Genomic DNA, 24,866 nt, shown 5'->3' on the forward strand with positions numbered 1-24,866 from the left:
CTGACATGTTAAAGCGCCTAGATCTAGCTGTGCCTACAACCATTCTGTCCTTTGGACAGTTTAGTTATCTGGGCCAATAAGTTTCATTTTCTTTTCTTTTTTTTTTTTCTTAACGTATAACGGGTTAGATTTTTGTTGTTTACAAGCAAAAGGGTGCTGACTAATTCAAATTTCTTCATCCCCACCCCCAGACGAGGTGCCCCACCCCACAGCCACTGAACAGCCAAAAGCAACCACCTCCTACTGAAAATTTTAATGAAACCAATAAGTTAATAAGTTAACAAAGTGAGGTACTTGCATATCCGAGAACTGGGTTGGTGGGGGAACCTTGATCGTGGAAGGAGAGAAGGCTTCATCCCAAGTCTCCTTTGGTCAGAGGGTAATCCCGTTCTCCTGCCCCTCTCCACAGCTCTGTCTCTGAGGGGATGGAGGGTAGCTGTCTGGGGACAGTGCAGGTGAGGTGAGCCAGGACAGGCTCCACCCAGGACATGATGGTCACATGCAGAGGGTATGTTGGGGCAGAGGCTGGGCACCATGGGGCTGAGAAGACCCAGCCCCAGCCCTGGCGCTGGTGCATGCAGGTCCCCAGTCGTGAGATGCAGGCAGCTGGGCCTGAGCCCCTGTTCCCTGGCACCCCACAGAGGGTCACCATTGGTCCACTACCCATCACCCTCCTGCTACCTGCATTGGCTTCACAAAAGAGGGACAGGAGGATAGGGAGTACCAAAGAGGTGCTGGGGGCCTGGAGTGGATGGGGGGGGGTACTTATGCCAGTATGGGGGGGCTGCCAACTGAAGTGGAGAGCGGGGTGTGGAACGAGGGGAAACTGTGTGTGTGAGTGCCAGGTACGCAGCTGGTGCCCGACAAATACTTGCTAAATGCATCATTATTGTCCCAGAGAGCGAGAGAGACTAGGAAGGGGACAAGCCTAGGTGGAAGCAGGCCTGGTACCCACGCTGGGGAAGGGCCTGGGGTCTTTCTAGTGCTGTCCAGGCCCCCAAGGTCGAAGCCTGAGTTGTGCTGTACGGACACCAAGGAGGGCCCTTGGGAGCAGCAGAAGCAGCAGATAGGGCTCCTGGACCGGTGAGAAGTAGATCTTGAGAAAGGGGAGCTGGTAAAACTCTGGGGTGAGGCCTGGAGAGTCCTGGGGCCACTTCAGAGCTCCCTCCCCTACCCAGATGGAGTGGCAGGCTCCCTCTTGGTGGACATCACCCTGCAAGGCCTGCCCAGTGGCATCAGCGGCAGAGGCCCAAGAGAGGCTGAGGGGCGGTGTGCTTGTGTCTCCAAGCGTGTGTGGTTGTGTGCATCACTGTGAGTGTGAGAGACTCTCTGCATGTCTGGGGAAACTGTGTGTGACCATGGGAGCACTGTCCATGAGAGATGTGGGGGCAAATACAGAAACTTGTGCTGTCAAAGGTGTCTGGAGGGCCAAGGAGGGAAGTGGACATCCAGCAGGAAGAAGGAGCCTCTGGGAGAGGGTCCCTGCAAAATGGAAGAAAGGCCCAAGCACTGCCCTTGGGGAGGAAAGAGAGAAACAAACAGGCCCCATGCGGGGTGAGGAGGGGGTGATAAGCCAAAGAACAGGGATGAGGGTCATGGCCAAGCAGCCTGAGACCAGCTACTGCTGGAGGCCCATCTCCCAAGGAGGGAGGGGCAGAGGGACCCCATGGGGGTCCCCAAAGTTGCATATTTAACATAGTTTGCATATATGGTGCCCAACTGCCTCGTGGCAGGGTCCTTTGTTAGTCGGTACCTATGGGCACCTTGGGCCCACCCCCAAGTGGGGCGGGGACTTGGCGGGAGGGTTTCCCTGCTCTGTCCGTAGGGCGGGCCAGAGACCTCACCTTGCATAGCTGGAAGCTGGGTCAGGGCCCAGGACCCCAGCGCCCCACTCTCACTCCCGGGACAGTGCCCCTGCCAGGCGGTCTGTGTCGGGCCTTGATGGAACGGGCAGGGCACTGGGGGAGGGCGCGGGGGTGCGGAGGAGGCCGCGGGGCAGCTGCGGCGGCTGCCCTCGGTGCGGCCTGGCATCTCACGCTCCTGAGGTGGGGTGGGTCGCTGGCACCCCCACGGCGGGTATCTCGCCCACTCAGGCAGCTCAATACTGCGTGTGGCCTCTCTCCCCACAAGGGAGCAAGTTCAAGTAAGAGAGGAGTCCGGAGGCCTCAGAGGGCGGGTCCGAGCCCCAGGCCCAGGGGCTGGCCGTGTGCTGCCCCGCCCCTGAGAAGCCCCTCAGTCCATGTTGGTGCTGACCGAGCGGGAGATGCTGAGCGTCTGTGCGGAGACGGAGATGTCCTCGTGGTCCACAGGGCTATGGTAGTCGGAGGTGATGTCGGGGTCGAAGAGCGGCACTTGCACGGTGCCCAGGCTGGCGGAGGTGCCAGAGCGCAGGCAGCGCGAGTAGAAGCCCAACAGCAGGTCCAGCTTGTGCTCGATGGACTGCACCTGGGGGCGGGGCGCGGTTGGAGGCGGGGCTTGGGGTGGGGGCGGGGTTGGGGGCGGAGCGCGGGGCCAGGACGCGGGGCTTGGCCGGGGAGGGGCGCTTCTGGGAGACGCGGCTCCTCCCGCGGGAGGTGAGACAGGAAAGGCGGAGCTTGGCCGGCGGGCGGGACGAAGGAGGGAAGCGAGGGGGTGGGGAGGCGAGGTATTCCCGGAGGGAAACTTAGTTGTGATTGGTTGGAATAGTCCGGGAGCTAGAGACAGACAACTGAGGCGGGGTTACATGGAAACAGGTGAAATTTAGACGGGTTTATCTGAGACGTTAGCGACTTGAAGGCGCGGCTTGGCAGGAGAGGGTGGGTTTATCGGGGTCGTCAGGTAGGAGTGGGCAGACTTCCTAGGAGGCACGGCTTCTCTGTGGGGCGGGGATCTTGGGGCCCGGGACTCGTCTGCCCTGCCTGCTTGGGTCCTCCGCGAGGGTGTTCAGGATTGCGGCTGAGAAGTGCACCCTCCCCTTGTGCTGGACCTCGCGGCCTTCCGGAGCTTCTTGGTCAACGACCAGCTCCGCCATACGAGCGAAACTCCATCCCATACTCACCTGCTTCTCCACCTTGACCACGCGTCCCATCATACTGATCTCATCCACTGCCTCCGTGTCACAGGGCCCCTTGTCTCCCTTCTCTCGGGCCTTCCGGTCCCCCGGCCCCCGGCCCACAATCTGGTCCACCCTGTGGAAGAAGGTAACCTTCTGGGCGTCGAAGCACATAGTCACGCGCCCCCCGCCCCCGTCCCTCACTCGAGAACTTCAGATTGCCTGCTGAACGGGGAGACACAGCCCGCAATGGGGAGAAGGGACCATTTTGCCCCTGACAAATGGAGACAGCTGGATGGAGGGCCCTGGGCCCCTGCTTTGAGTGTTTTCAGACTAGCCGAGCAAAGGCACCACACACGAACATGACAAGTAAATCCACTGCCCGGTGGGAGGACAGGTAAAAGAGGGAGAGACACAAGCGGGGATGTGGGTTATAAGGTGGACAAGCCTGGAGCTGGTCCCACCTGATTTTTCTGCTCTCCTTTACAAGCATAACTCTTGAGGGGCGCCTGGGTGGCGCAGTCGGTTAAGCGTCCGACTTCAGCCAGGTCACGATCTCGCGGTCCGTGAGTTCGAGCCCCGCGTCAGGCTCTGGGCTGATGGCTCGGAGCCTGGAGCCTGTTTCCGATTCTGTGTCTCCCTCTCTCTCTGCCCCTCCCCCGTTCATGCTCTGTCTCTCTCTGTCCCAAAAATAAATAAAAAACGTTGAAAAAAAAATTAAAAAAAAAAAACAAGCATAACTCTTGAAAATGTTATCTCTGTCCGCTTCTCCAACTGCTCTCCTCCCTTTCTCTCTTATACCTACTCCGGTCACGCTTTCATTCCCACCATCTCACCAAAACTGCTGTTGTCAAAATCCAAATGACCTCCATGTTGCTAAATTCCATGATCAGTTCTGAGGCCTCATTAAACTTGACCTTTTAGCAGCATTCGGACACATCTGATCACCCTTCCTCCTCCACTTCTTTTGGGGTGGAAACCACCACCTTCTCCCGGTTCTCCTTCCTCACCGACTTCTCCTTCTCACTTTTCTTTGCTGGTTCCTCCTCCTTTCCCGCCACAAAACATTGTAGGCCCCAAGGCTCACTCCTGGGACCTCTTTATTCACTCGAAGCGACGTCTTCAGTTCCAGATTTGCAATTCCTCTGTACATTGTTGGTACCAAAGCTGTATCTCCAGCCCACACCTCTCCCTGGAAGTCCACACTCCTCTGTCTGGCTGCAGAGCAATACTCCACTTAGATGTCCGATGGGCATCATAACCCAACACTCCCCAACTCTCCCGAGCGAGACGTGCCGCAGTCATTGCCTTCTCCAGGTCGACAAACAGCAACTTTTCCCCGTTGCTCAAGCCAAAACCCTTGGCTTCAGGCCTTGACTCTTTTTTTCTCCTACACCCCATCAGAAAACCCTGTCAGCTCTACCTTCAAAATATATCTGGAGTCGGCATATTTCTCCCTACCTCCACTGCTGCCACCCTGGTCCAAGTCCCCATCATCTCTGGACATCTGGACATCTGAAGTAGCCTCCTTACTGATTGCCCTGCTTCCACCCTAGCTCCCTTGTAGGTCCTTCTCAGCACAGCACTTAGAGTGCTCCTTTTAAAATGTAACTCAGATCTTGTCAGTCCTTTGCTCAGAGCTCTCCGAGGCTTACATCTCCCCCTGGATGAATGCAAGCGTGTTTGCAGTGGCCTACAGGGCTTTAAACAGTCCAAATGCCATTCGCCTTCTAATCTTGCCTACTTCTCTCGGGCTAGAGAACAGACACACTGGGCTCCTTCCTGTTCCTGAAACAATACCCCAGACACCTGCCCAAGTCTTTGCTCTTGCTATTACCTCTGAAAACTCTTTATTTAAACAGCCACAGGGCTGGTTGCCCCACCTCCGGTTTTTTGTTTTTTGTTTTCAAATGTCAGCTTCTTGCCTATTTAAAATCACAATCCCCAACACCCTAACCCTTAGTTTTCTCCTGAGCCTTTATCATCATCTGACATTGTCTAGTTTCACTTATTTTATCATCTGCTCTCCTTCCACTAAAATCAAAGCTCCACGGGGGCTGGGAATTTTGCTTTCCACCAGAGCCTCACTATCTGGCAAGTAACAAAAGCCCAACGATTATTTAAGGAAACAAGTGAATGAATGGGCAGTGATAATTCAGGCCACAAGAGGAGAAGGGAAAGGTGTAGGTGATTGGGGTCCTGGTGCAAGAATTCTTCCTATATGCTAGGTGGAGAGAAGAGGTGCCAGAGGGTCCCAGAGGCCAGAGGTGGGTCCCACTGAGGACAATCTGCCTATCCCCTTGGGAGATGGGAGATCACTGATTATTTTCATCCTATTCTTTTAGGACCAGGAAACAGTCATCTAAAGACGTCCCCCGAGGAGTGCCGGTCAGTAGGGTTCGCACAGAGGACCTGCGCCTGGGTCCTTCTTCAGGCTTGGAACAGGTGCAGGGTGGAGCCTCGGTGGCGAGCTGCAAGCCAGAGGCCTTGCCCAGGCCAAAAACTCCAGCTCCCTCCGCGGTCCCTAGGGGGCGCTCGGGGCTCTGTTCGGGCGCGAGCGGAGGGGCTCCCAAGAGCAGTCCTTGGGTGGGGGGCTGGGGCCACGGCCTCACTGCCGGAGCACCCACCGAGCCTGCAGGCTCTTGATCCGGCCCAGCATGTCCAGGTGCCCGGCCGAGTACTGCTCGATGACGTCCTTCACGTCATACGGTCGCAGCGTCTCCTTGAATTTCCTTTTGGCCACCAGGAATTTCAGGATCCTGTCGGGAGAGGGGGGTCTCAGCGGGAGGGGATTCCTTCCCAGCCCCCCTTTCCATCCCTTTGCTAACCATTTGCCTACCATGAGGGCATCTTCTGCTTGGGTCACCGCAAACAGCTTCTGCTGGGTCAGGCTCCCAGCCTCCTTCCCTACCCACCACGTTCCACCCTCAGCCCTCATAGGTTGGTTGGTTGGTTGGTTGGTTGGTTGGTTGGTTGGTTGGTTTTTAATGTGCCTGTATCTGCCTGGGAGGTCAGGGACTGGGCCTGGTTTCTCTCTGCTAGCTTGGACACAGGGCAGGTATCTGTGAACACTGATGATCAAGACCACTTAGGGGAAGACATTTTTGCTTTCACTCCACACATGCTTGTTAGTGCCACTGTGCTGGACCCTGGGTACCCAAGGGGCATCAGATCCAACCCCAGGTCTCAGGAGCCCTGCTCTGGGGTGGGAGACAGGACACACAATTATGGGGAGACAAGGGCTGTGTCAAGGAATGGAGAGACCTCTCATAGTCTGGGACCAGGAGAAGGGGGACCTCAGCTGGGGAGGTCAGAGGACAAGTCTTGAGAGTGATACTTTCCATCCCCAAGGCAAGAGGAGGATGAAGGGAGGCTTTCTGGACACAGACAGACATGGAGACATATGAGCGAGATTCCATTCAAAGTAGCTGGAACAGAATGTGAAGATAAGGGGTCAGTTCCCCCCCCTCCCCCCCCCGGGGAGGTAGGGTGGCACAGAAGACAGGGAAAGAGATTGGCCTTGCAAAGGAGGCTGGTGGGTAGGAGGAAGAGGTACTCCGAAGAGCCCTGAATCCCTGGCAGAGATCAGGCAATGAGCAGTTGGGGTGCTGAGGAAGGGGCCCTGTGGTTTCCTCTATGTTAGCATGATGGTTCTGCCAGCCTGTGCGGAGAATGCCCTGGAGGGGCAGAGTCTTGGGCAGGAAGACTAGACCTAGGGGCTGGGCTTGAGCCAGGAGCTGGCAGCTTTAGAGCAATTCAGGACAAAAAGGGACATCAAGGCTTCTGAGTCTGAGTGCAGAATGATGCCCATGGCTTAGGCAACAGGATGGATGGTGGTGCCCCTGCCTGAAATGGGGACACGGGAGGAGGAGCAGGTTTGGGGTATGCTGGGTGTGAGTTGCTCTGTGGGGTGGCCAAGGAGAGCTGACCCAGGCTATGTGGCAGCTCAGGCGATGTGTTCCAGAAGCCTCACTTGGAGGGGGAGAGACAGCATGTATGAAAAGGGGGTGGGGTGGGGAGAGGCCTCAGACTCTCTGGGGAGTAGAGGGGGATCCAGCTGACTCTGATTTTACAAAGAGCACAAAGGAAAGAGCCTGTGGGTGGATGCATCAGCCAGAGAAGAGAGGAGGTGAGTCTGGAAGGCCTGGGGGTGAAGGAGGTCTCTGGAGCTAGAGCTGCACGCCGGAGACAGAGTCTAGGCCAGGACTCCACGCCAAGAAGCTTGGGGGCTAGATGATGGCTGAGCCATGGCTAAAGGGCTCGGGGGACTCTGGTCCACTCTTGTCAAGGCAGGGAGACAGCCGGTAGAGTCAGCAGGGCAGGGGCATTCAAACTCGTTTAACCAAGACCCACCATAAGAAATACATTTTACATCAGAAACCAGGATACACACACACACACACACACACACACACACACACACACACAACTTCAATGTAGGTTTCATAAACATTATTTATCCTTCCTACAGGGGATGCACTCTGCTATTTTCTATTCTTTTTTTCTTTAAATGCTGACCATTACCCACTAAGTTGATTTCACTAAGTTGATTTCAAACTGTTGGGACCTGTGGTTTGAAAAAGCACTGCTCTAGAGGAAGCCCTGGGGGAGACTGACAAGCTGAGGTCAAAACACCCAAGGAGAGAGAGAGGAACTTTGAGACACAGAAGCAAAAGGAAGGGAGTGAGACACAGAGATGGAGGGAAAGAGCACACAGGACAGACGCAGGGAGAGTAGGTAGCTGGTACACAGCTAGGGGGAGAGAAAGGGGTGAGGAGAGGAGAGAGACACAGAGAGGACACCGCGGGGGTAGGAGGGGGACCATGGTGGGCAGCCGAGCCTACCGCCCTACCCAGCCGGCCGTCCAGACGTGAAGGGGATGAGCAAACCCTGCTGGGAGCCATATGCCCCTCCCACCCCACCCACACTCCAGGGCCCCCGCCAGCCAGCACCGCCAAGGGTGCCAGGCGGGCAGCAGCTGGTGTGCCCGGGAGCTAGGCCAGGCCTGGCCATGAGGGCAGGCCCCAGACGGGGGAGCAGCAATGGGTGGCAGACAGATTGGGGGGCCGGGGGGGGGGGCACCTCGGGCCTCAGTCTCACCTGACGGAGCGGATGACCGTCTTCACGGCAGGCATGACATCGTCCACTGTGAGCTCACACTGGTAGCTCTTCTCCTCTGCCACTTCCTCCGAGGGGCCCTCTGCAAAGTCAGGGGGCCCGAGTGGTGGCAGCAGAAGGGGGCCACTCCCAACCCCGACCACCATTTGCCGAGCCACCCTTAGAGATACCGATAAAGAGAGGCTCAGTAAGGGTGCAGAACCTTCCTGGGGGCACGAGGCAGACCAGGCTCCTGCCTCCCTAGCTGCCTTACCCAGGGTGGAAAACCCTGGTTTACTGCGTGCCCATCTACCCTACGACCAGTCAGAGTAAGAATCTGCCCAGTGGCCAGGTGAGCGGAAGCTGCTTTAGGGCACTTCTGGTTTGGCCTGAGGCAAATTACACACAACCCCGGAGGAAGGCCTATGGTCCCACCAGGACAGTTAGCCCCGGAGACAAGGGGGAAAGGCCCTGGAAAGCAAGTCATTCTCTCCCCGGGGAAGAGAAATGCTTCTTCCCAGGCCAGTACGCTGCATGGAGAGGGGATACTATCCTTGTTCCATGGGGGGGGGCAGGAGTGGGGGAAGGCCAGGCAGCTTCTTGGGCAGGGAAGAAGAGGCCCTGGGCACTAGCCATGCCCAGACTCCCATAGGTCAGCACCCCCCCCCCAAGATTGGTTTGTGGGATTCTGTAACTTTCCAATAAGTGGCAAAGGCCAGGATTCAAACCCAGGCAGCCGGGCTCCAAAGCCTGTACTCTTAACCACTACCAAGTGCCACCCTCTGAATTCTCATCTGATTCCAGAGGCCAGCAAAGCAGGTGTCACGACACCCATTTCACAGACCAGAAGACCAGAGCCCAAAGATGGTCCATCAGCTATAGAGCTGGGACTACAACCGTCTTTCTGCCCCCAGCCCAGACTGTGTCCCCACCCTGCCCCCCATGCAGGTAGGTCCTGGGTCCCAGACCCCCAGGGGCTCACCCTCAGCAGAGGTGCGGGGTTTGAGTCTCAGGGAGGCCCGGAAGCGGGTGCGGTCATTGAAGCTCCAGCTCTTCTGTACCTTGGTGGGGCTGGTGGCCTCACCCACCTGCTCGCTGCTCGGGGAGGTGGGCATCGGTGGAGGCGCCAGGTGCTGCTTGGAGGGGCCCGTCCGTCGCTGGGAGCTGCCCATGCGGATGCGGTCCTTGATGGCCATCCGGCTGCTGGCAGGGCAGGTCGGGTGGGGGAGAGAGCCGAGTTAGCTGGAGCTGGGGGCGGGTGTGCGTGGGGACACCGCTGACTTAGGACTTGGGCGTGGCTACTGGCTTTTGATTCTCCACCAAGTGGAGACTCTGGGGATGGAACAAGGGTGTGGTGAGGGGGACCCTGACTCCTACAAGAAGCTGCTGCAGGGTCAGTCTGAGCCGATCCCCTCCCTACCCCCATCTCCCACCCCTCATTGCGCGGACAGATAAGGGGTGCACAGGAGACAGATGTCAGGACGGAAGGAGTGAGAGACCCAAGAAAGGAGTCAGAGACAGACAGGAGGATGGGAGAGCTGGGTCTGGCTCAGGTGGGTGGGTGGAGGTGGAGATGGCCACCCTTTGGGCACAGACAGGCTGCTGAGGGGTGGAGAGGCTCACCTGGCCATGCACACTGAGAAAGGCCTCTGGGTCCTCACTGTACACAGAGGCAGGCCGCGTGGAGTCGAGGGTGTGTGTTTGTGCACGTGTGCGTGTCTGTGTGCGTGCGTGTGCACACATGTGACGGTGTGGGTACCCAGGTACCAGGGTGTGGACACGTGTCCACATTTTCTTCCTTTCCTGCCAGAGCTCTCTGATCCCACACCGGTCAGGTCAGGGCTTTAGGACCTAGTGCAGCTTTGCAGGCGGTGCAAAGGTCCGCACCACGCAGATTTCGGCGTAAATAGTGCCCCTATTACGGGGCGCGGTGTGCCGGCTACAGAGGGTCCAGCTACTGGGCCCTCATATCTGCCCCAGACGTGCCTGGTGCCCAGCCTCCCGGTGAAGGCCTGTAACCTGGTTCTGTGGTCTCCACTGCCTGAGCTCTGCCCACCTGGACTGATGTCCTCCCTCCCAGACCCACACCCCCCACTGCCTAATGAACCCCCATTTCAACAACACCCACACGTGTCTGTGTGCACGGGAACGCACCTGTGCATGTCTGTGTGTGTGCTCAGACTTCCCTTCCCACACCCCAGCTCCCCACCACATCCCCCCAGATCTTGGAGGAAGACAGATGCAGGAAGGCCTCAGGTTGTCCAGGACGTGCCCAGGTTAGCCAGTACCTGGTACAGAAACTCTGTGTCCAAGAGTTTCAAGGACCATGTTATCACTGTCTGAATAGGACCTAGGCAAACGTCCCCCATCCCATGCCCTGGGGTGTCACCACTGCCTCCCTGCTGTGGGGACCTTCCCAGGTTGGGGGCCCTTCCACCCCAAACGTCTGGGGCCCTGGCTCAGGAGAGCACCAGCCAGTCTTGGAGGAGGCCTAAGGTGGGGCAAGGGTTGGGGGAGGAAACTGTGTCGCCTACTGTCAGGGGCTTTCGGGTCAAGAGTTAAGCAGAGGACAGATTCTGGTTTCAGGGCTGGGTGGGAGCTAGGGTCCCCCATGCCTGGGGCATGGGGTCCAGGGTACAGAGCCAAGGTGCTGCGGTGAGGAAGACATCGAAACCAGGGGCACCTTCGGGAAGGCAGCCAGGATGTAGGGCCATCCTTAGGAGTAGGGGCCTCTGCCCAGAAGGGAGAGGTTACATAGGTCATGGATTGGGGCCCTGAGGATATCAGAAAGGAAGGACGAGGCAGCCCCACAATCCAGCATGCTGTTTGCTGGCCCAGGATGCCCTCAATGCATCCCAAAGGTTCCAACCAAAGTTTGAGGTTGGCTCTCCCAAACTTTCCTCTGCAGAGCCATTCCTTGGGGCTCTCCTCATGCTGGCAAGCACCCCCCACCCACCTGGCCCGTGCAACCCCTTCCTTTGTCCCCCACTCCTCCAAGGGGGAGAGCAAGAGGGAGGTGGAGAAGGCCCTGCCGCTTAGCCAAGGGCCTGAAACCCCGGATCTCTGCGCCCGGCACATCACTCCAATGACGTTCTGGGAGAAGGGGGTGACCTCCCTGTCACGAGAAGTGTGCAAGCAAGACTGAGCTTGCTCTCAGCGGGACTTAGGGAGGAACGGGTCTGGAGGCTTGCACTAGAGGCCTTGAAAGGTCCCTTTCCAGCTCTGATGCTGTGATGGTTGAAGGAGCTTCCAGCCTGGTTTGTGGGGTTCTGTAACTTTCCAGCCAGAGGCCCTGGGCCTCTCTGCAACAGAAGGAGGCACTGTTTTCCCAGGGGTGGTTCTAGATTCCAGCTCCTTGGGCAGGGCCCAGGAAATGGCTCACGTCAGCCTCTCTGGAGCCTAAATGCTCAAACAAAATGGAAAGAAACCTGGCAAACGGTGGACATCAGAAGTGCTCCTTCCCTTCCCAAGCTCCTCAGAACACTCAAGGTCCTGTCTGAATGCCTTGGCCCTCCCAGCTCTCTCGGCCACTTTGTGTGCTGGGCTCCACGTTTACCATCCTAAGTTTACAGACTGGAAAGGAGGTAAAACCGCCTGCCCAAAGTCACAGAGCCCTTGTGGATGCAGCAAGGACCAGGACCCAGTTTTTCCTGACTTGAGAGACTGTGTTCTTTTTCTGGGACTAGCAATTAGGAGAGTGTCTAGGGCAGTGATTCTCTGAGAGCATCTTTACTCCCTAGGGGACGTTTGGTACTATCTGGAGACATTTTTGGTTGGCCCACTGGAGGCTGCTCCCAGCATCTAGCAGGTTGAGGCCAGGGAGGCTGCTAAACCATGCTACATAATGCACGTGACAGCCCCCCCCCCCCCACCAGTGAAGAATGATCCGAACCAAACTTCCATGGTGCCGAGGTTGAGAAACTGGCCTAAGGGGTCGGTTGGTGCCTGGAACCCAGATGGGGTAGGCTTGACTGAGGCTATCCTGGGTGGGAGGTGGGGGCAAGCTCTGGGCACAAGCTGCCCTTGACTGCCTTGCTGGACCCACCCCTATGCTCGCTTCCACATGGAATGACTCTAAGGATTCTGATACCGAAGGCCAAGCTTGCGCGGGGAAGAGGCAGCCTACCCCTCTGGTGCTGCATAAAGCCCCTCTTCTCAGGACTATAGAGGCAGCCTCAATGTTGGCCCCTCTTCTCTGGCCCTGCCCTTCCTGGCCATCATGCCCACATAGCTGAAGTCACCTTGCAAAGGGGCAGATCTAACCCAGCGACGTCTTGGCTTAACCCTTCAGGGGTATCCCGATTTCCTTCAGCTACGGTTTCCAAGCTTTTTTTTTTTTTTTTTTTTTTTTTAAATAAGACCTTAACTGCTCAACATACCACATTGAACAAGGCCAACCATTCACACAGCACTTCCTATGAGCCAGGCCCAGTTCGAGTGGAAGCAGATGCTATTACCGTCTGCGTTTTACTTCGGAAGAAATTGAGGCCCCCAGGGCTTATGGTCACCGTCTCCTAGCGAGTGAGTGGTGGCCGGGTTCAGATCCAGAGCCCTATTCCTAAGAGGCACTGCGTCTTGGATGAGCAGCCAGGAGCTCTGTCACCCATCTACCCCTGGGCCCCTCAACCCCACAAAGCTCCAGAGGCACTTTGGGGAAACCCGAGACTCAGTGAGCCCAGGATGCCAGGCAGGGCCTACAGGACGATGCTCATGCAGGGCTCTGGGGTTCTTCGGGATCCGGCTCTGCCCCCAGCCTCACTCCTGACCCCCCCCCCACCACCACTCTCAAATCTGGCCACACTGGGCTGCCTGCTCCCTTCCCACGGCTGTGCTCTCTCACCTCCTTGCTTTGGTGCACGCTGCTTCCTTGGCCTGGGATGCCCTCCCTCACGTCCACTCCTTTTGGGGCCTCCTCTGGGAGGTGAAGTGCCTGACCTTGGCTCCGTAGCCCCTCTGCTTCCTCCTTTTGTTGCATTCATCACACTGAATAGCAATTGCTCTTTGCAACGCTCCAGGCACCATTTTATTCATCACTGTGTCCCTAGTGCAGGGCCTAGCACAGGGCAGGTACCAAGGAAGGTAGTGGTGATGCAGCTTTAAGAGTTGGGCTCTAGAGTTAGCAGAAGAGGTGCCAATCCCAGCTCCTTCAGGCATCTTCTAGGTCCCTAGGTGGGCAGTGGGAAGCCAGGAAGCTAAACCCAAAGCCCGGCAGAAGTCAGAGTGGGAAGGACCCTCAGAGAGCCTCTAGTTCAATCTGCCCATTCCACAGATGGGAAACTGAGGTCCAGAGAAGGGAAGCAATTTGACCAAGCTCACACGGGGGTCAGCGGCAGAGCCAGAACTCATCCCAAGGCTCCTACCGATGTCCCTCCTGGCAGAGTCCCTCCAGAGTCTGCCCCCCAGACCTGGCAGAGGCATCCCCAGGAAGGTAAGAGGCTCATCAGGGACCCAAGGCAGACGGCAGGCGGCAGGCACATGCACCTTGTCCTTGGCCTATCCTGTCCCCCTCTCCAGCCCCCGAACTGGCTGGGGCAAGGAGGAGTGGGGACAGGAGGAGCAGGCGAGGGGGTACCTCGGTCTCCAGCTGGCGTGGATCCGAAAGAAACTCCGTTTATTACTAAACATCTGGCTGGAAGTTGAGAACAAGACACAAACAGGTTAGTGGGGAGGGGGGCAGGTGGGGAGAGCATGGGGGGCTGCCAGGATGGGTCTGGCTTCCTGTGGCTGGTGGGAGAGAAGAACCCCCACCCAAATCATCCTCCAGCCCGCATCCCCAGGATGCAGAGATTCTCAAGATCTGCACACGGATCTCCTGGGGAGCATGTTAAATAGGCAGAATTCTGTGCCTCTTCTCCAGAGATTCTCCTTCTGTGGGCTTGGGGAGACATCCGGGCATCCGCATTTTGAACAAACACCCCACAGGTGCTGATTCAGGAAGTCAGTGGACCATGCCTTGAGAAATATCATCTTAGCGCCTCATCGAGAAACCTCAAAGAGAGGAGGTGCTGACCCTGGCAATACCATCCCCCAGGAAGTTCTGTTCCTTGTAGTCTTGGAACGTGCTCAGCCTGGGTCCATCCACAAGTAGCACTAAGGGGATGACCAATGAGGAGGAGTATATAAGTGTATGTGGGTGTGTGTGTGTGGGGGGGGGGTCCTGTCTGGAGTACCCACCCCATAGGTCCAGAAAGCCAAGAGTGAGGATATGCCCACTTGGCCTGAGCCTGATGACTGATGTCCTAGAAGTCACAGCTCAAACCCCTAGGGTCTCTGGGAAGAAGGGACACTCCACCACCATCACCGTGAGCCCCAGGCACACAGATACTCCAGGGCAGACAGACACAAGGCTGGGAGTTAGTGATGGCCAAGCCCCTAGCAGTCATCTGGTCCTAGGCTTTGGGGGACCCAGAGTCCTGGAGCAGCGGTGGGAGGGAGGGGTGTTCCGCTCCAGGTTAGTCTCAATTTTCAGTACCTTTCTATCCAGGCAAGGTGAGACCAGAGCAAACCGGACGCTCCAGAGAGCACTGGTTCAGGCCCTGGGCAGGGCTGCTCAAATACCAAAACTCTTGAGTCTTACCTATAAGCTGTGGTTGGGTGAGGTTGGGGAGGACAGTGAAGGGCCTTCAGGCAGGGACAAGAGAATCGGGCTAGGACCACACCAGGGACTCTCTTCCAGGGAGCTCCCAGCCTGGCCTGCCCAGTCATGCTGCCCCTCCCTCTACCCCCTGACCTGGAGGGACCCTCATTCTCCCTGCTTCCTGTTCGGCCCCTGGCCAGAAATGCCCTCACAGAGAAGAGGGAAGAAATGTCGTTCCCAGCATCCTTTGCACCAACACTCCCTCCTCCCTGTTCCCCAGGCCTTTTAAGCCCAGAAACCCAGAGAACCCAGAGCCCCTGATCATCCTAAACATTGCTGATGTTCCGCCTAGGACCCAGAGGCCCAGAGTCCCTCAGTGACTGTCTCTCAAGGGCACACAGCATCAGGCGGCAGAGACAAACTTTCACCACGCCACCTTCTGATCACTGAATGGCTGGTCTCTTCTCCCCTCCCTTGTTCTGGGTCCTGGCCTCAGAATCACAACTGAGGCTCAACGCCCAGATGTCTACCTGGCTGATCAGGGATGATGTGTGAAGATGAAACAAAAGAAAGAGATGGGTAGGGGTCAGGGGAGGGATGAGGGGGGATTGAATCCTTGACCTCAAAGCTACACTTCTATGGGAGCGGCCACTTTCCCATACTGTGAGTTAGTGAGCTTCCCTTATCCAAAAATGCCTGAAACTCCACTATTTTGAACATTTATGTGGGGGTGAGCATCGTTCTTTCTTTGTTCTTCTTTCAGGATGCAGAAGCTCCAGGAGAGACAGGTCAAGGGGAAAGAGACAGTTACGAGCAGCAAAATGTCCCTCAGTAAGGAAGAAAGGCATTATAGGAGCATCCCAAGAGGACCCTGTGGGATTAGCCAAGCTGCGGACAAGGGTTGCACAAGACAAGAGCATTAGTCATTGGTTGCGTTTACGTAGGTCCTAGAGCGGTTCTTAGGCACAGAGCTCTCTCTCCAGCTGGCTCCTCACTCCCGAGAGGCAAGTTCAGGGGCAAGCCCCTTCTAGAGGAACATGCTGGGGGAGGGGGTTCCCTGCCCTCATGCCCCAGAATGGTGCCCACGATTACCTGAGCCGTAAGCACCTGTGGCCAGCGGCCTCCTCCTCTCTCCAGCTGCCCAGGAGGGATGGGGGTGCAGGGATGGAAGAGTGAGGGGGACGCGGAAACAGAGAAAGAAAGAGGACAATGGAATGAATGGAGGAGGTGCTGGGAAAGGACAGTGCGGATAGCTCCCCCACTCAGACCCTTAGAGCCCCAGGTGACAAACAGGTGAGTCCAGCCTGGCCTCTGCAGGGAGGCTTTCCGTCTGTACCTGTCAGGCCACCCGACGACAACTGCCCAGGCCTCATGACAAAGCCGGGGAGTCCCCAGAACGGGCCCAGACACCCACATGGTGGCTGCAGGCAGGTCTGAGAGAGGATGAGACAACGAATGGAAGAGGAGGAGGAGAAGCAAGAGGAGGTGGCGGCCCCGGGGGGCCCCTACCTTTCCCCAGGGCAGAAGGAGGCGCTGCCCGGCCGGTGGCAGGTGGCAACGGGCGGGTAACGGGAGGGTGCTCCATCGGGTACCGGCGCCCGCCGCACCTCCAGGGGCCGTAGGCCCCCATTGCGGGCCCGTTGCACGTGCTCAAACAAGAGGGCCAGCTCTCTGCAGGAGAGGGCGCCATCAGCGGCAGGCAGGGCCGTGGCACCACCCGCTCACCTGGTGGGCACCGAGCTCCAGAGCTCAGATCCTGCCAGGCTCTGCCTCTAGAGGTGCTCACCAAACACCCCAAGCCAGAACAGGCAGGGTCGCAGGTGGGAGAGACGAGCCTTCCTCCCTCCTTTTCTGCACCCAGTTCTTGGGAAATCCTCAGGGCTGCTGGGTACGGTTTTGCAGGCGGGGCACAACTTGAGGGCACCCTCAGAAGGTGGCAAGTGGGAGCTCAAATCCAGCCTCCTCTCTGCTCATCAAGCAGAGTGCCCAGACATGAAGCTGTGCCTCCCTGGAGGCCAGCGGCAGCCCTGAAATCCTCACCCTCCAGATCCGACGGGATCTTAGGGGGAAACTGAGGCGCAGGAGAGCGACTTGATTGGGTAGCTAGCCCGGCTTCCCATTCCTGCAGAATCCACTCCTGCCACTGGGTTCTTGGAGACCAGATTGGGGCTCAGCTTCTTCCTAAGCCTCCAGGGCATTTCCTGGTTCCATAACCCAAGGAGGATATCTCCCCTCTGCCTTCCCATTGTATGGATGGGGAAACTGAGCTCCAAGGAGCAGCAGGCCCAGGGACCTAGAATCTCCATACCAAAGCTCTGTTCCTCTTACTGGAGGGCCCAACACTATCCCCAAATCTTCCCTCCGCCTCACATACACCATACTTCTAACAAACCAGCCCCTGCCCCACTCCCCAAGTCTACCCCTGGAAAGGGAGGCTCCTTCTACGACCCCTGTCTCTGAGGTAGGAGCTTGCGTCCTGTCAAGTGGAGCCCCCCTTCCCAGCCCCTTCTCTCCTGTTCCTCCCCTAGGAAGCCCCTGGAGGCAGGGGGGAGCAGGGAGGGGGAGCCAGGTGTAGGGGTGAGTGGAATCACGCAAGAGCTGCTCTTGGAGAACTAATCAGGAAAAAGACCTGCCCGCAGAAGCGCTGAGCACAGCAGCCTAGCCCAGCCTCGTGCTAGATGCCCGCTTGCCCGCGGGACTGAGCCACACTCTGTGGTCTCCATTCCTGCCCAAGGGCCTGGCCGGGCACCTGGCCACACAAACCTCGGAGATGGCTATTAATAATCCTCTTCGTGGAGCCACCCCCGGGGGCAGTCCTACCCTGGCCTGGGCCAGTGGGACGAACCCACTTCCGGGTGCTAGGGCCAGTAAAAATAGGGTCACGTTCACACACACGGGTGCTGGGGTGTGTCCGTGAACCCAACTCTGGCACACGCGTTCTTGCCCCTCCCACACTTGCTCTACCCGGCTGGTAAGGAATAACCCTACCCTCAGCTCGGAGGGGAGATGAGCTGGCTGCCCACCGCCCTGAACGGCAGCCCGGTGGGTCAGCCTACGGACGGCCAGCTCTCCAGAAACCGGGGTGCAGCCCCATGGGGCAGGGCTCCACCCCATGCCCAGTGTCCACCGCCTTCCTGGGGCAGAACAGGGCGGGAGAGAGGACACTCCGGGCTCTGCGTTACATAGGATTTGCAGAGCCAGCCCGATAACGCCTCCGGGAGCCATCACCCCTTCCCCACCCTCCAGGGCTGAGTCCCAGCCACTTGTCCCCAAGGGGTGTTACCACCAGCCCACGCCCGCCCCCCCCCCCCCGGAAGGCAGGGCCTACCTGAAGGATGGGAGGATACTGTCATAGTAGTACCAGGTGGCCGTCAGGTAGGCCCGGCTCGTGTCGGTGGAGTACAGGCGCCACGCAGCCTGGTCGTATGAGGGAGAGGAAGGCGGAGGGGGACAAAGCATCAGGTAAGCCTCTGAGCCCCTCACCGGCCCTCTGCCCTCAAAGGAACCCAGTCCTTGGCTCGGCTGAAGGGCACTCAGAGCCAGAGGCCAGCTTCAATTCCATAGCCATCAGCAGGACCAGACAGACTTCCGCAAGGTAGGGAGCAGGTGGGCATCAGAGCCAGGGGTCTAAGGGAAGAGCTGGGGTTTTGTAAGGCAGACATGGGTTTCCAGTCCCAGCTTCGCCCCTTACTAGCATGGACAAATTAAGGGAAGCTGCAGAACCCCTGTCTCCTCATCTGTAAACCGGATGTAATACTACTTACCTAACAGGGTATCATGAGGATTAAAAGGGCAAATGTGTATTAAATGCCAAGTGCAGTGCCTGGCATATGGAAGACACTTAACACCGGGTTCCCCTGTTGAACGCTCCTGGTACCTCCTCCCACCACAGCTAGTAAATCTCCATTCATTGTGCATTTGATTAATGTCTTCCTCTCCCCCTAGACTCTAAGCCGTGTCTTGGTCACTGCTGTATCCTTTAGCACATAGTAGGTGCTCTGCAAACGTCAGGGGAATAAATACTGATCGCGTGAATTATAATTACTACTAATAAGTCCGCCCCATCTTTCGCAGCTGCCTGTCCCTGCCCACGGGGTTGAGGAGGGAAGGAAAGAGCATCAGAGCATCACCTACCAACCCCTCAGCATCCACAAATTTGCAGGATTTTCTCTGCAGCGGGAGGGATGAGGGCTGGACAAGAGGAAGGACTGTCCCTCTCCCTCCAGGTAACGAGAAGAGCCAAGGAGAGACTGTGAGTGGGGTGATTAGGGAGGGCAGGGAGGCATGGACAGAGCACAACTGAGCCCTGGATGCCCCCCCGCCACCACCACTTCGGGTGCCTCTTGTCCTTAAGGGACTGCCCACTGCTGACCTCACTGGCCAGGCACCCTCCTAGGACAGGAATATTTTTACTTCCTGCTTGCCTAGGCCCCTGGCTTGAGCTGGGGAGCAGCTGCCAGAGCTGTCTCATTAATTATGGGCACCACAATACCAGCTGTCTCTTGGCCTGGACAGTGCCAGCCGCCTGCCCCTACAATGCCCCTTGGAAGGCCAGCTCCCGGGGGACAACGGCCATTGTGCCCCAGGGGATGCCGAGAAGGAAAGGCTGGGCTGGTGGCTCGAGATAGCAGGGATGGGGACGGGCTCCCACCCTGGGGAGGAGAGATAAGTGGGGGTGAGTCAGACTTGGATTAGGGAGTGCGAGGGTGGCATGCTGGGAGCAGGCCAAGCTGGGATGTGCCAGTATTCCCTGAACTACTTCCCGCAGGGGCTTCTCTTGCACACACCCTGACTCGAGAGAAGCCAGGGCTGAGTCACAGACTCATATAAAATTGGAGCCCTTGCCTCAGCCCATGCCCTATCAGAATGCCTCAGCACAGTGGGGGAAACTGAGACCACACGCTCCTTGGTTTTCTTCCCACCCCTCTGGCTGTTCCTCCTCTGTCTCCCTGACTGGCTCAACTCCGCGGGCCCTGTCACTAACTGCTGAGGTTCCTAAGCATTCTGGACCATCTTGTCTCCTCCGTCGTCTTTCCTCTCCCTGCGGGGTGAACTCATCCGTGCCCTGGGCTTCATTACTATCCAGGTGCAACGGCTCCAAGCCTTCTCCGCCCAGCCGCAGACCCGCATATGCAGCTGCCTCGTCAACATCACTGCTCAGGGGCTGAGGCCCCCCAGACTCCACGTGCTCCAGCCAAGCTCACATTCCTCGTGTCTCAGATCTGGTCCCCCCTCCAGGGAGGAAGGCGATCGATCATCCAGTTGGGCAAGCCAAAAACCTGGAAGTCACCCCCCACACATGTCCCTCACTCTCTTCCTCACTCCTGATGCCGCTAATTTCACCTCCTAACTATGCAGAATCGGCCCACTTCTCCCCATCTCGTCTGTTGCTATGCCAGTCAGGTCACCCGGCGCCGTGCCTTGCCCACACTGTGGCCAGAGCCTCTTATCATCGCACACACACACCTGGGTCACCCTCCAATCCATTCACTTATTTTCAAAACACAAATCTGATCATGTCACCCACTCCTGCTTTATACCTGTCAGTGGTTCCTCCCTGCTCTTAAGAAAATGGGAAAATGGGAAACTCCTCCCCGTGGCCTTCGGGTCTGGCCCTCACCCACTTCCCCAAACCCTTCCTCCTTGAGCTTTCTGTTCCAGCCTCCCTAGCTTCCTTCCAGTTCACCAAACACACCATGTTCCCCTCCACCACAGGGCCTTTGCACATGCTGTTCCCTTACCCTGAATGCTCCCCCCTTTACCTCTACACCTAGTTGACTCCTACCGGTCCTCCAGCTCTCAACTCGAGTGTCAATTTCCCAAGGTCATCATCCCTGAGTTCCCCTTCAAGGTCAGATCAGGCCAGGACCCTGTTAAACACTCTTCAGAGAACAATTTCTTTCTTTCAACGTGTTTAATCTCAGTTTATAGCTACACCATTCATTTGTGTGAGTGCTTGTGGAATGAGCTTACTGATGACTGCACCCTAGGACAGGACAGGACAGGACAGGACAGAGGCCTGTGGCAGGACAAGAGGCCCTAGGCCCCATTCCAATGCAGGCCATGTAGAGTTGGGGCTGGAGCTGGACAGTGGGGCAGCTCTGGTGAGTCCTGAACTGAGCCCAGGGAGCAAGAGAAGTTTCTAGCAGTCCCAGTTAGCATCCCAGCTCTGCCTCTGACTTGGCACGTGACCCCAGAAGAGTCACATCTGCTCTCTGAGCCTCAACGTGGAGCCACAATTGCGAAACTGGGACGCGTGGGTCAACACACAGAGTTGATACACCAGTTCATTTCATGCTTCCTTGGCGTCTTGTACCTGGATGAGGTTAGCTGCAGGCATCCTCCTCTTCTCGAAGTGCTTCTGCCGGTGCTGCTCCTGCACCTTCAGGGCAAAGCCAGAGCCAAGGATGCCCTAGGGGAATAGGCGTGGTTGGGGGGGGTGTGTGGGGGGGGACAGCAAAAGGCAGAGAAGGTCTCCATCACTGCCCATCTGAGATGTCCCTTTCCCATCCATGCAATTGCGGGCTAGGGGCTTGGCAGGCTCTGCCCCCAGGACCTCTCTCCCCCGGGATGGGAGATCCTAAATGGATGGCGACTCACGGCAGGCAAGGCAAAGAAGGAGATGCCTAGTAAGGCGAAGCCGGCAGCCAGGACCCTGCCCAGCCACGTGTGCGGTGTCTTGTCACCATAGCCAATGGTTGTCAGTGTGATCTGGGGACACAAACAGTTTACCCTCAGGGCTGGTCTCGGGAGCCACCCACAAGAGCTTGTTGGGACGCAGGCAGGTAGGAGCCTGATCGTGAGGGCGGTGCCCTGTGGTCACTCACAGGGGCTGGTTAGGGGCATAGATGGATCCCTTCCCATCACTCCACCATGCTGGTCAGGGGTAAGGTCACAAGGGCTTGGTGTGGGGAACTACATGGAGCACAAGCAGATTTACTGGGGCAGGATGGGGGCTAACACAGGGGCTGGTCACAGGGGGTCCCAGCCTTAGCAGAGAGGACAGAGACTGGCCCGCTCAACCTTGAGTCAGGGTTACAATGGTCACGCAGGGGAGGGTCCCAGGGAGAAGGGCAGCCCTGCACAGACCCTCACGCACCGTCCCCCACCAGAGCGAGTCGGCGTAGGAGGAGAAGTCAGAGTTGGCGTCCTTCTCGGCCAAATAGACCAGGAAGGAGGCAAAGATGAGCACCAGGAATCCGATGTACCAGGCGGTGATCAGCTCCTGCGGTAACAGCAAAGATGAAAACGTCAGGACAGGAGGGCCGAGCCAGAGGGGTATAAGGAAGCGCCTAATACTGTGCGTACCTGGGAGAGGGGGGCAGGTGGGAGTTTCCCAGAATGACCCCGAGAGGTGTTCTGGAGGGGGGATAAAGGCGCCCCACCGCTTCGAGTTGCCTGGGGGCGACTGCGCATCTTTCTTTCCCAGCTCCTCCTTCCGGGGAGACCCTGCCCCGCCTTCCCGACCTCAGGGTACGCCCCCGGCCCCGCCCTTGACCCCCCCCCCCCCGCGGTTCCAGGTTCAGACTTCAGTCCCCAGGCCCACCGCCCCTCAACACCCCACACACCCCAACATCCAGTCCCCCCCACCCGCCCCAGCTCCCCACTTTGCTGTGCACACAGACTCACCTAACCAGAAGCTTCCGACTGAGCCCCTCAACGCCTTACCCCTCAAGCCCCTCCTCCTGGCCTGCACCTGCCCTCCCCCTGCAGACTGGCCCTTGCCGGGCCTCAGAGATCGGCCCCTGTGGCCTGGCCCCCCGCCGGGCCCACAGTCTCCCCAACCCTGGGGCTGGACTCGGGCCCTGCCCCACCCCCCACCTCCGGCCCCGGCCCCGGGAGACGTCCCGCCGGCGCACCTTGCTGTGCGCGTAGACCACCGAGCCCAGCAGCTTCCAGGTGCCGCCGCGGCGGTCCATGCGCACCATGCGGAGGATCTGCAGGAAGCGCATGCTGCGCAGCGCAGACGTGGCGAAGATGTTGCCCTGCGTGCCCGCGGCGATGACGGCCACCGAGGCCACGAACACGATGAAGTCTGCAGGGGCGGGACAGGCGAGCTCACCAAGCCACCGTGCATCAGGACCCGCGGTGGGGATCCTGGGGCTGTCTGCGGGGGAGAGCGGGGGAGGGGAGGGCGGGGGGGGGCGATCCTGGGGCTGTGGGGGGGAGGGAGGGGGGAGGACCGTGGTGGGAGGCGTGGAGGGAAGGGTCGGGAGGGTCGTGGAATCTCTGTCAGCAGCGAGGGTCTGGGTCAGGGGTGGCATCAGGGCGTCAACCCTGAGGCTTGGGGTCAGGGGTCAGGCGCGGGCAGGGCAGGCCTTATTACCGATGACACAGAAGGGTTTTCTGGCAAAGCGGAAGCGGCCCTGCCATCCTCGGTAGCGGCAGCAGCATCCCGCGGACCAAACGCGGATGATGTACTCCAGGCCAAACACCACGATCATCACGAATTCCTGTGGGACCAGGGGCCTGAGTTCTCGTCTCCACCCTCCAGGAGCGAGGGCCCAGGTCACACAGCACCGGCCCAGCCCGGAGTCCTTGGGTTAGGGGTACCAGGATTTCCTCAGACCACCTCTCCTGGACGTTCTTACACCTGGCTGGACCCGAGGAGAATTCCAGAAGGCACGTGGCGCCTTCCACAGACTGAAAGCCCCGGTCTGTCTTCCATTTCCTGTCCACCAGCTGTCTGGCTTTTTCTGAGCTTCACTCTGCCCTCCCCCTCCCAGCTATCCCAGACTCGGTAACCCTGACTGGGTGACCTAAGGGGTGGCTATCTGTCAGCTGTCCACTTCCAAGGTGCTTCTGTTTAGAGAGAGAGAGAGAGAGAGAGAGAAAAAAAAAAATCACACCAGGGGTTGAGTTAGCAGTTTTGGTCCTGAGAAGGAGTAGGGCTTTTTCAACCTCTTCTCTGAGCCCAACATCAGCCCTGGCTTAGCGGCAGGAGGTCCCTCAACACTTGCTCTAAAGCAGAAGATGAAGTCCAGAGAGGGGCAGCCATCAACTCCGGGAACACAGCATAGCAAGCCACTCTCTGAGCCACAGTAGGAGAAGCCTCTCTGTCCCTCTACCCTGAACCCCAAGGTGCTACCTTACACAGCCTCGCTCAGACCCGGACTCTGGCACTCACCAAGATGAGGAGACACTCGTTGGCAAGTTCCTGGTGCTCCTGAATTGTGGACAGCACGGACAGCACCAGGCAGCTGAAGACCAGCAAAAATCTGCAATAGCAGCATGGAGAGGGTTAGAATGCTGCACGGACAGGACAGCCGAGGAGCCTCTGGCAGGGGCTGCGGGGTCACAGGAGGATTTGGGAAGAATTATCTGGAAGGCAGAATCAGAATCAGGGTTCCCTGGAGTTGTGGTTCTGTGCTGGACAAAAAAAAGGGAGAAGCCCCAAGGTCTGGGCTACTGAGCTCACAGACACGTTACAGGCCTCTCAGTTCCCTTCAATGCGGGCTGCAGCCTAGGGAGGTGGTCATTCCTCTGGGGGGGCAGCAGGTCTGTCTGGGCTGGTGGTGGAAACACACCAGCTCAAACTCCCACAGTCAGGAAGCGCCTCCAGGCTCAGCCATTCACAAGTGGTGCCCTCGGTCTTAAGACTGTCTTAAGAGAAGTATCTCAGAGGTCAGCTGGGGGGCCAGGCACGGTCGGCGGCTGAGGGAGGGGTCTCTGCTCCCTCTGAACTCCAAGGTTGGCAGGAGCATCGCTCCATTTGCAGAATGGGGACAATTGCCTCTGCCTTCGTGGGCTCTTAGGGAATTGATAATGAGACAACTATGAAAGGAAAGGGGACTAGGGAGGACAGGGAAGGAGGGAAGGATTCAGAGTGGGGTAGGGAGGGGAATCAGGCCTCATGGAGCCATGCCATGGAGGCCTGGAACTCCCCTGAGGGCTGTGGGAAGCCCAGAGAGAGACGTTTAGAAAAGAGAAGAACTTTATATGCCAGCTCAGCCAACACTTCCCACAACCCCAACCACACACATGAGGAAACTGAGGCCCAGACAGGGAAAGGGATTCACCCAAGGTCACTCACTATGTCCAGGACAGAGTTGAGATTAGAGCCAGGGTCCCCCACTTCCCAGTGGACGGGAAGGGGGGAAAGGGCATGAGGAGGGAGGCTGGAGGCCTCAGACAGTACGTGAATACGTGCAGAGGCAGCGC

At 58.0% G+C, this 24,866-nt stretch overlaps 1 protein-coding gene across 2 annotated transcripts in view; it reads right to left on the minus strand.

Annotated features, from left to right (window-relative positions):
• Positions 1 to 2,232: 2,232 nt before the first annotated feature.
• KCNQ4 (potassium voltage-gated channel subfamily Q member 4) overlaps positions 2,233 to 24,866 on the minus strand; it is a 51,609-nt gene continuing 28,975 nt past the window's right edge. The window contains exons 2-14 of one of the 2 annotated variants that reach the window (XM_047084906.1): positions 23,833 to 23,923; positions 23,032 to 23,158; positions 22,565 to 22,740; positions 21,805 to 21,930; positions 21,306 to 21,416; positions 21,022 to 21,117; positions 18,034 to 18,122; positions 16,215 to 16,376; positions 9,111 to 9,331; positions 8,132 to 8,231; positions 5,659 to 5,790; positions 3,038 to 3,167; positions 2,233 to 2,445 (exon numbers count right to left, since the gene is read on the minus strand). In XM_047084906.1, the coding sequence (XP_046940862.1) occupies positions 2,233 to 2,445; positions 3,038 to 3,167; positions 5,659 to 5,790; positions 8,132 to 8,231; positions 9,111 to 9,331; positions 16,215 to 16,376; positions 18,034 to 18,122; positions 21,022 to 21,117; positions 21,306 to 21,416; positions 21,805 to 21,930; positions 22,565 to 22,740; positions 23,032 to 23,158; positions 23,833 to 23,923 (1,774 nt within the window). The remainder of the gene's footprint in view (positions 2,446 to 3,037; positions 3,168 to 5,658; positions 5,791 to 8,131; positions 8,232 to 9,110; positions 9,332 to 16,214; positions 16,377 to 18,033; positions 18,123 to 21,021; positions 21,118 to 21,305; positions 21,417 to 21,804; positions 21,931 to 22,564; positions 22,741 to 23,031; positions 23,159 to 23,832; positions 23,924 to 24,866) is intronic. The other variant, XM_047084907.1, reaches the window with a different exon arrangement.

The sequence above is a fragment of the Lynx rufus genome, unplaced genomic scaffold (genome assembly GCF_022079265.1).
Source record: "Lynx rufus isolate CCGP_SWC_20201006 ecotype Redwood Valley unplaced genomic scaffold, mLynRuf1.p SCAF_2, whole genome shotgun sequence".
NCBI lineage: Eukaryota > Metazoa > Chordata > Mammalia > Carnivora > Felidae > Lynx > Lynx rufus.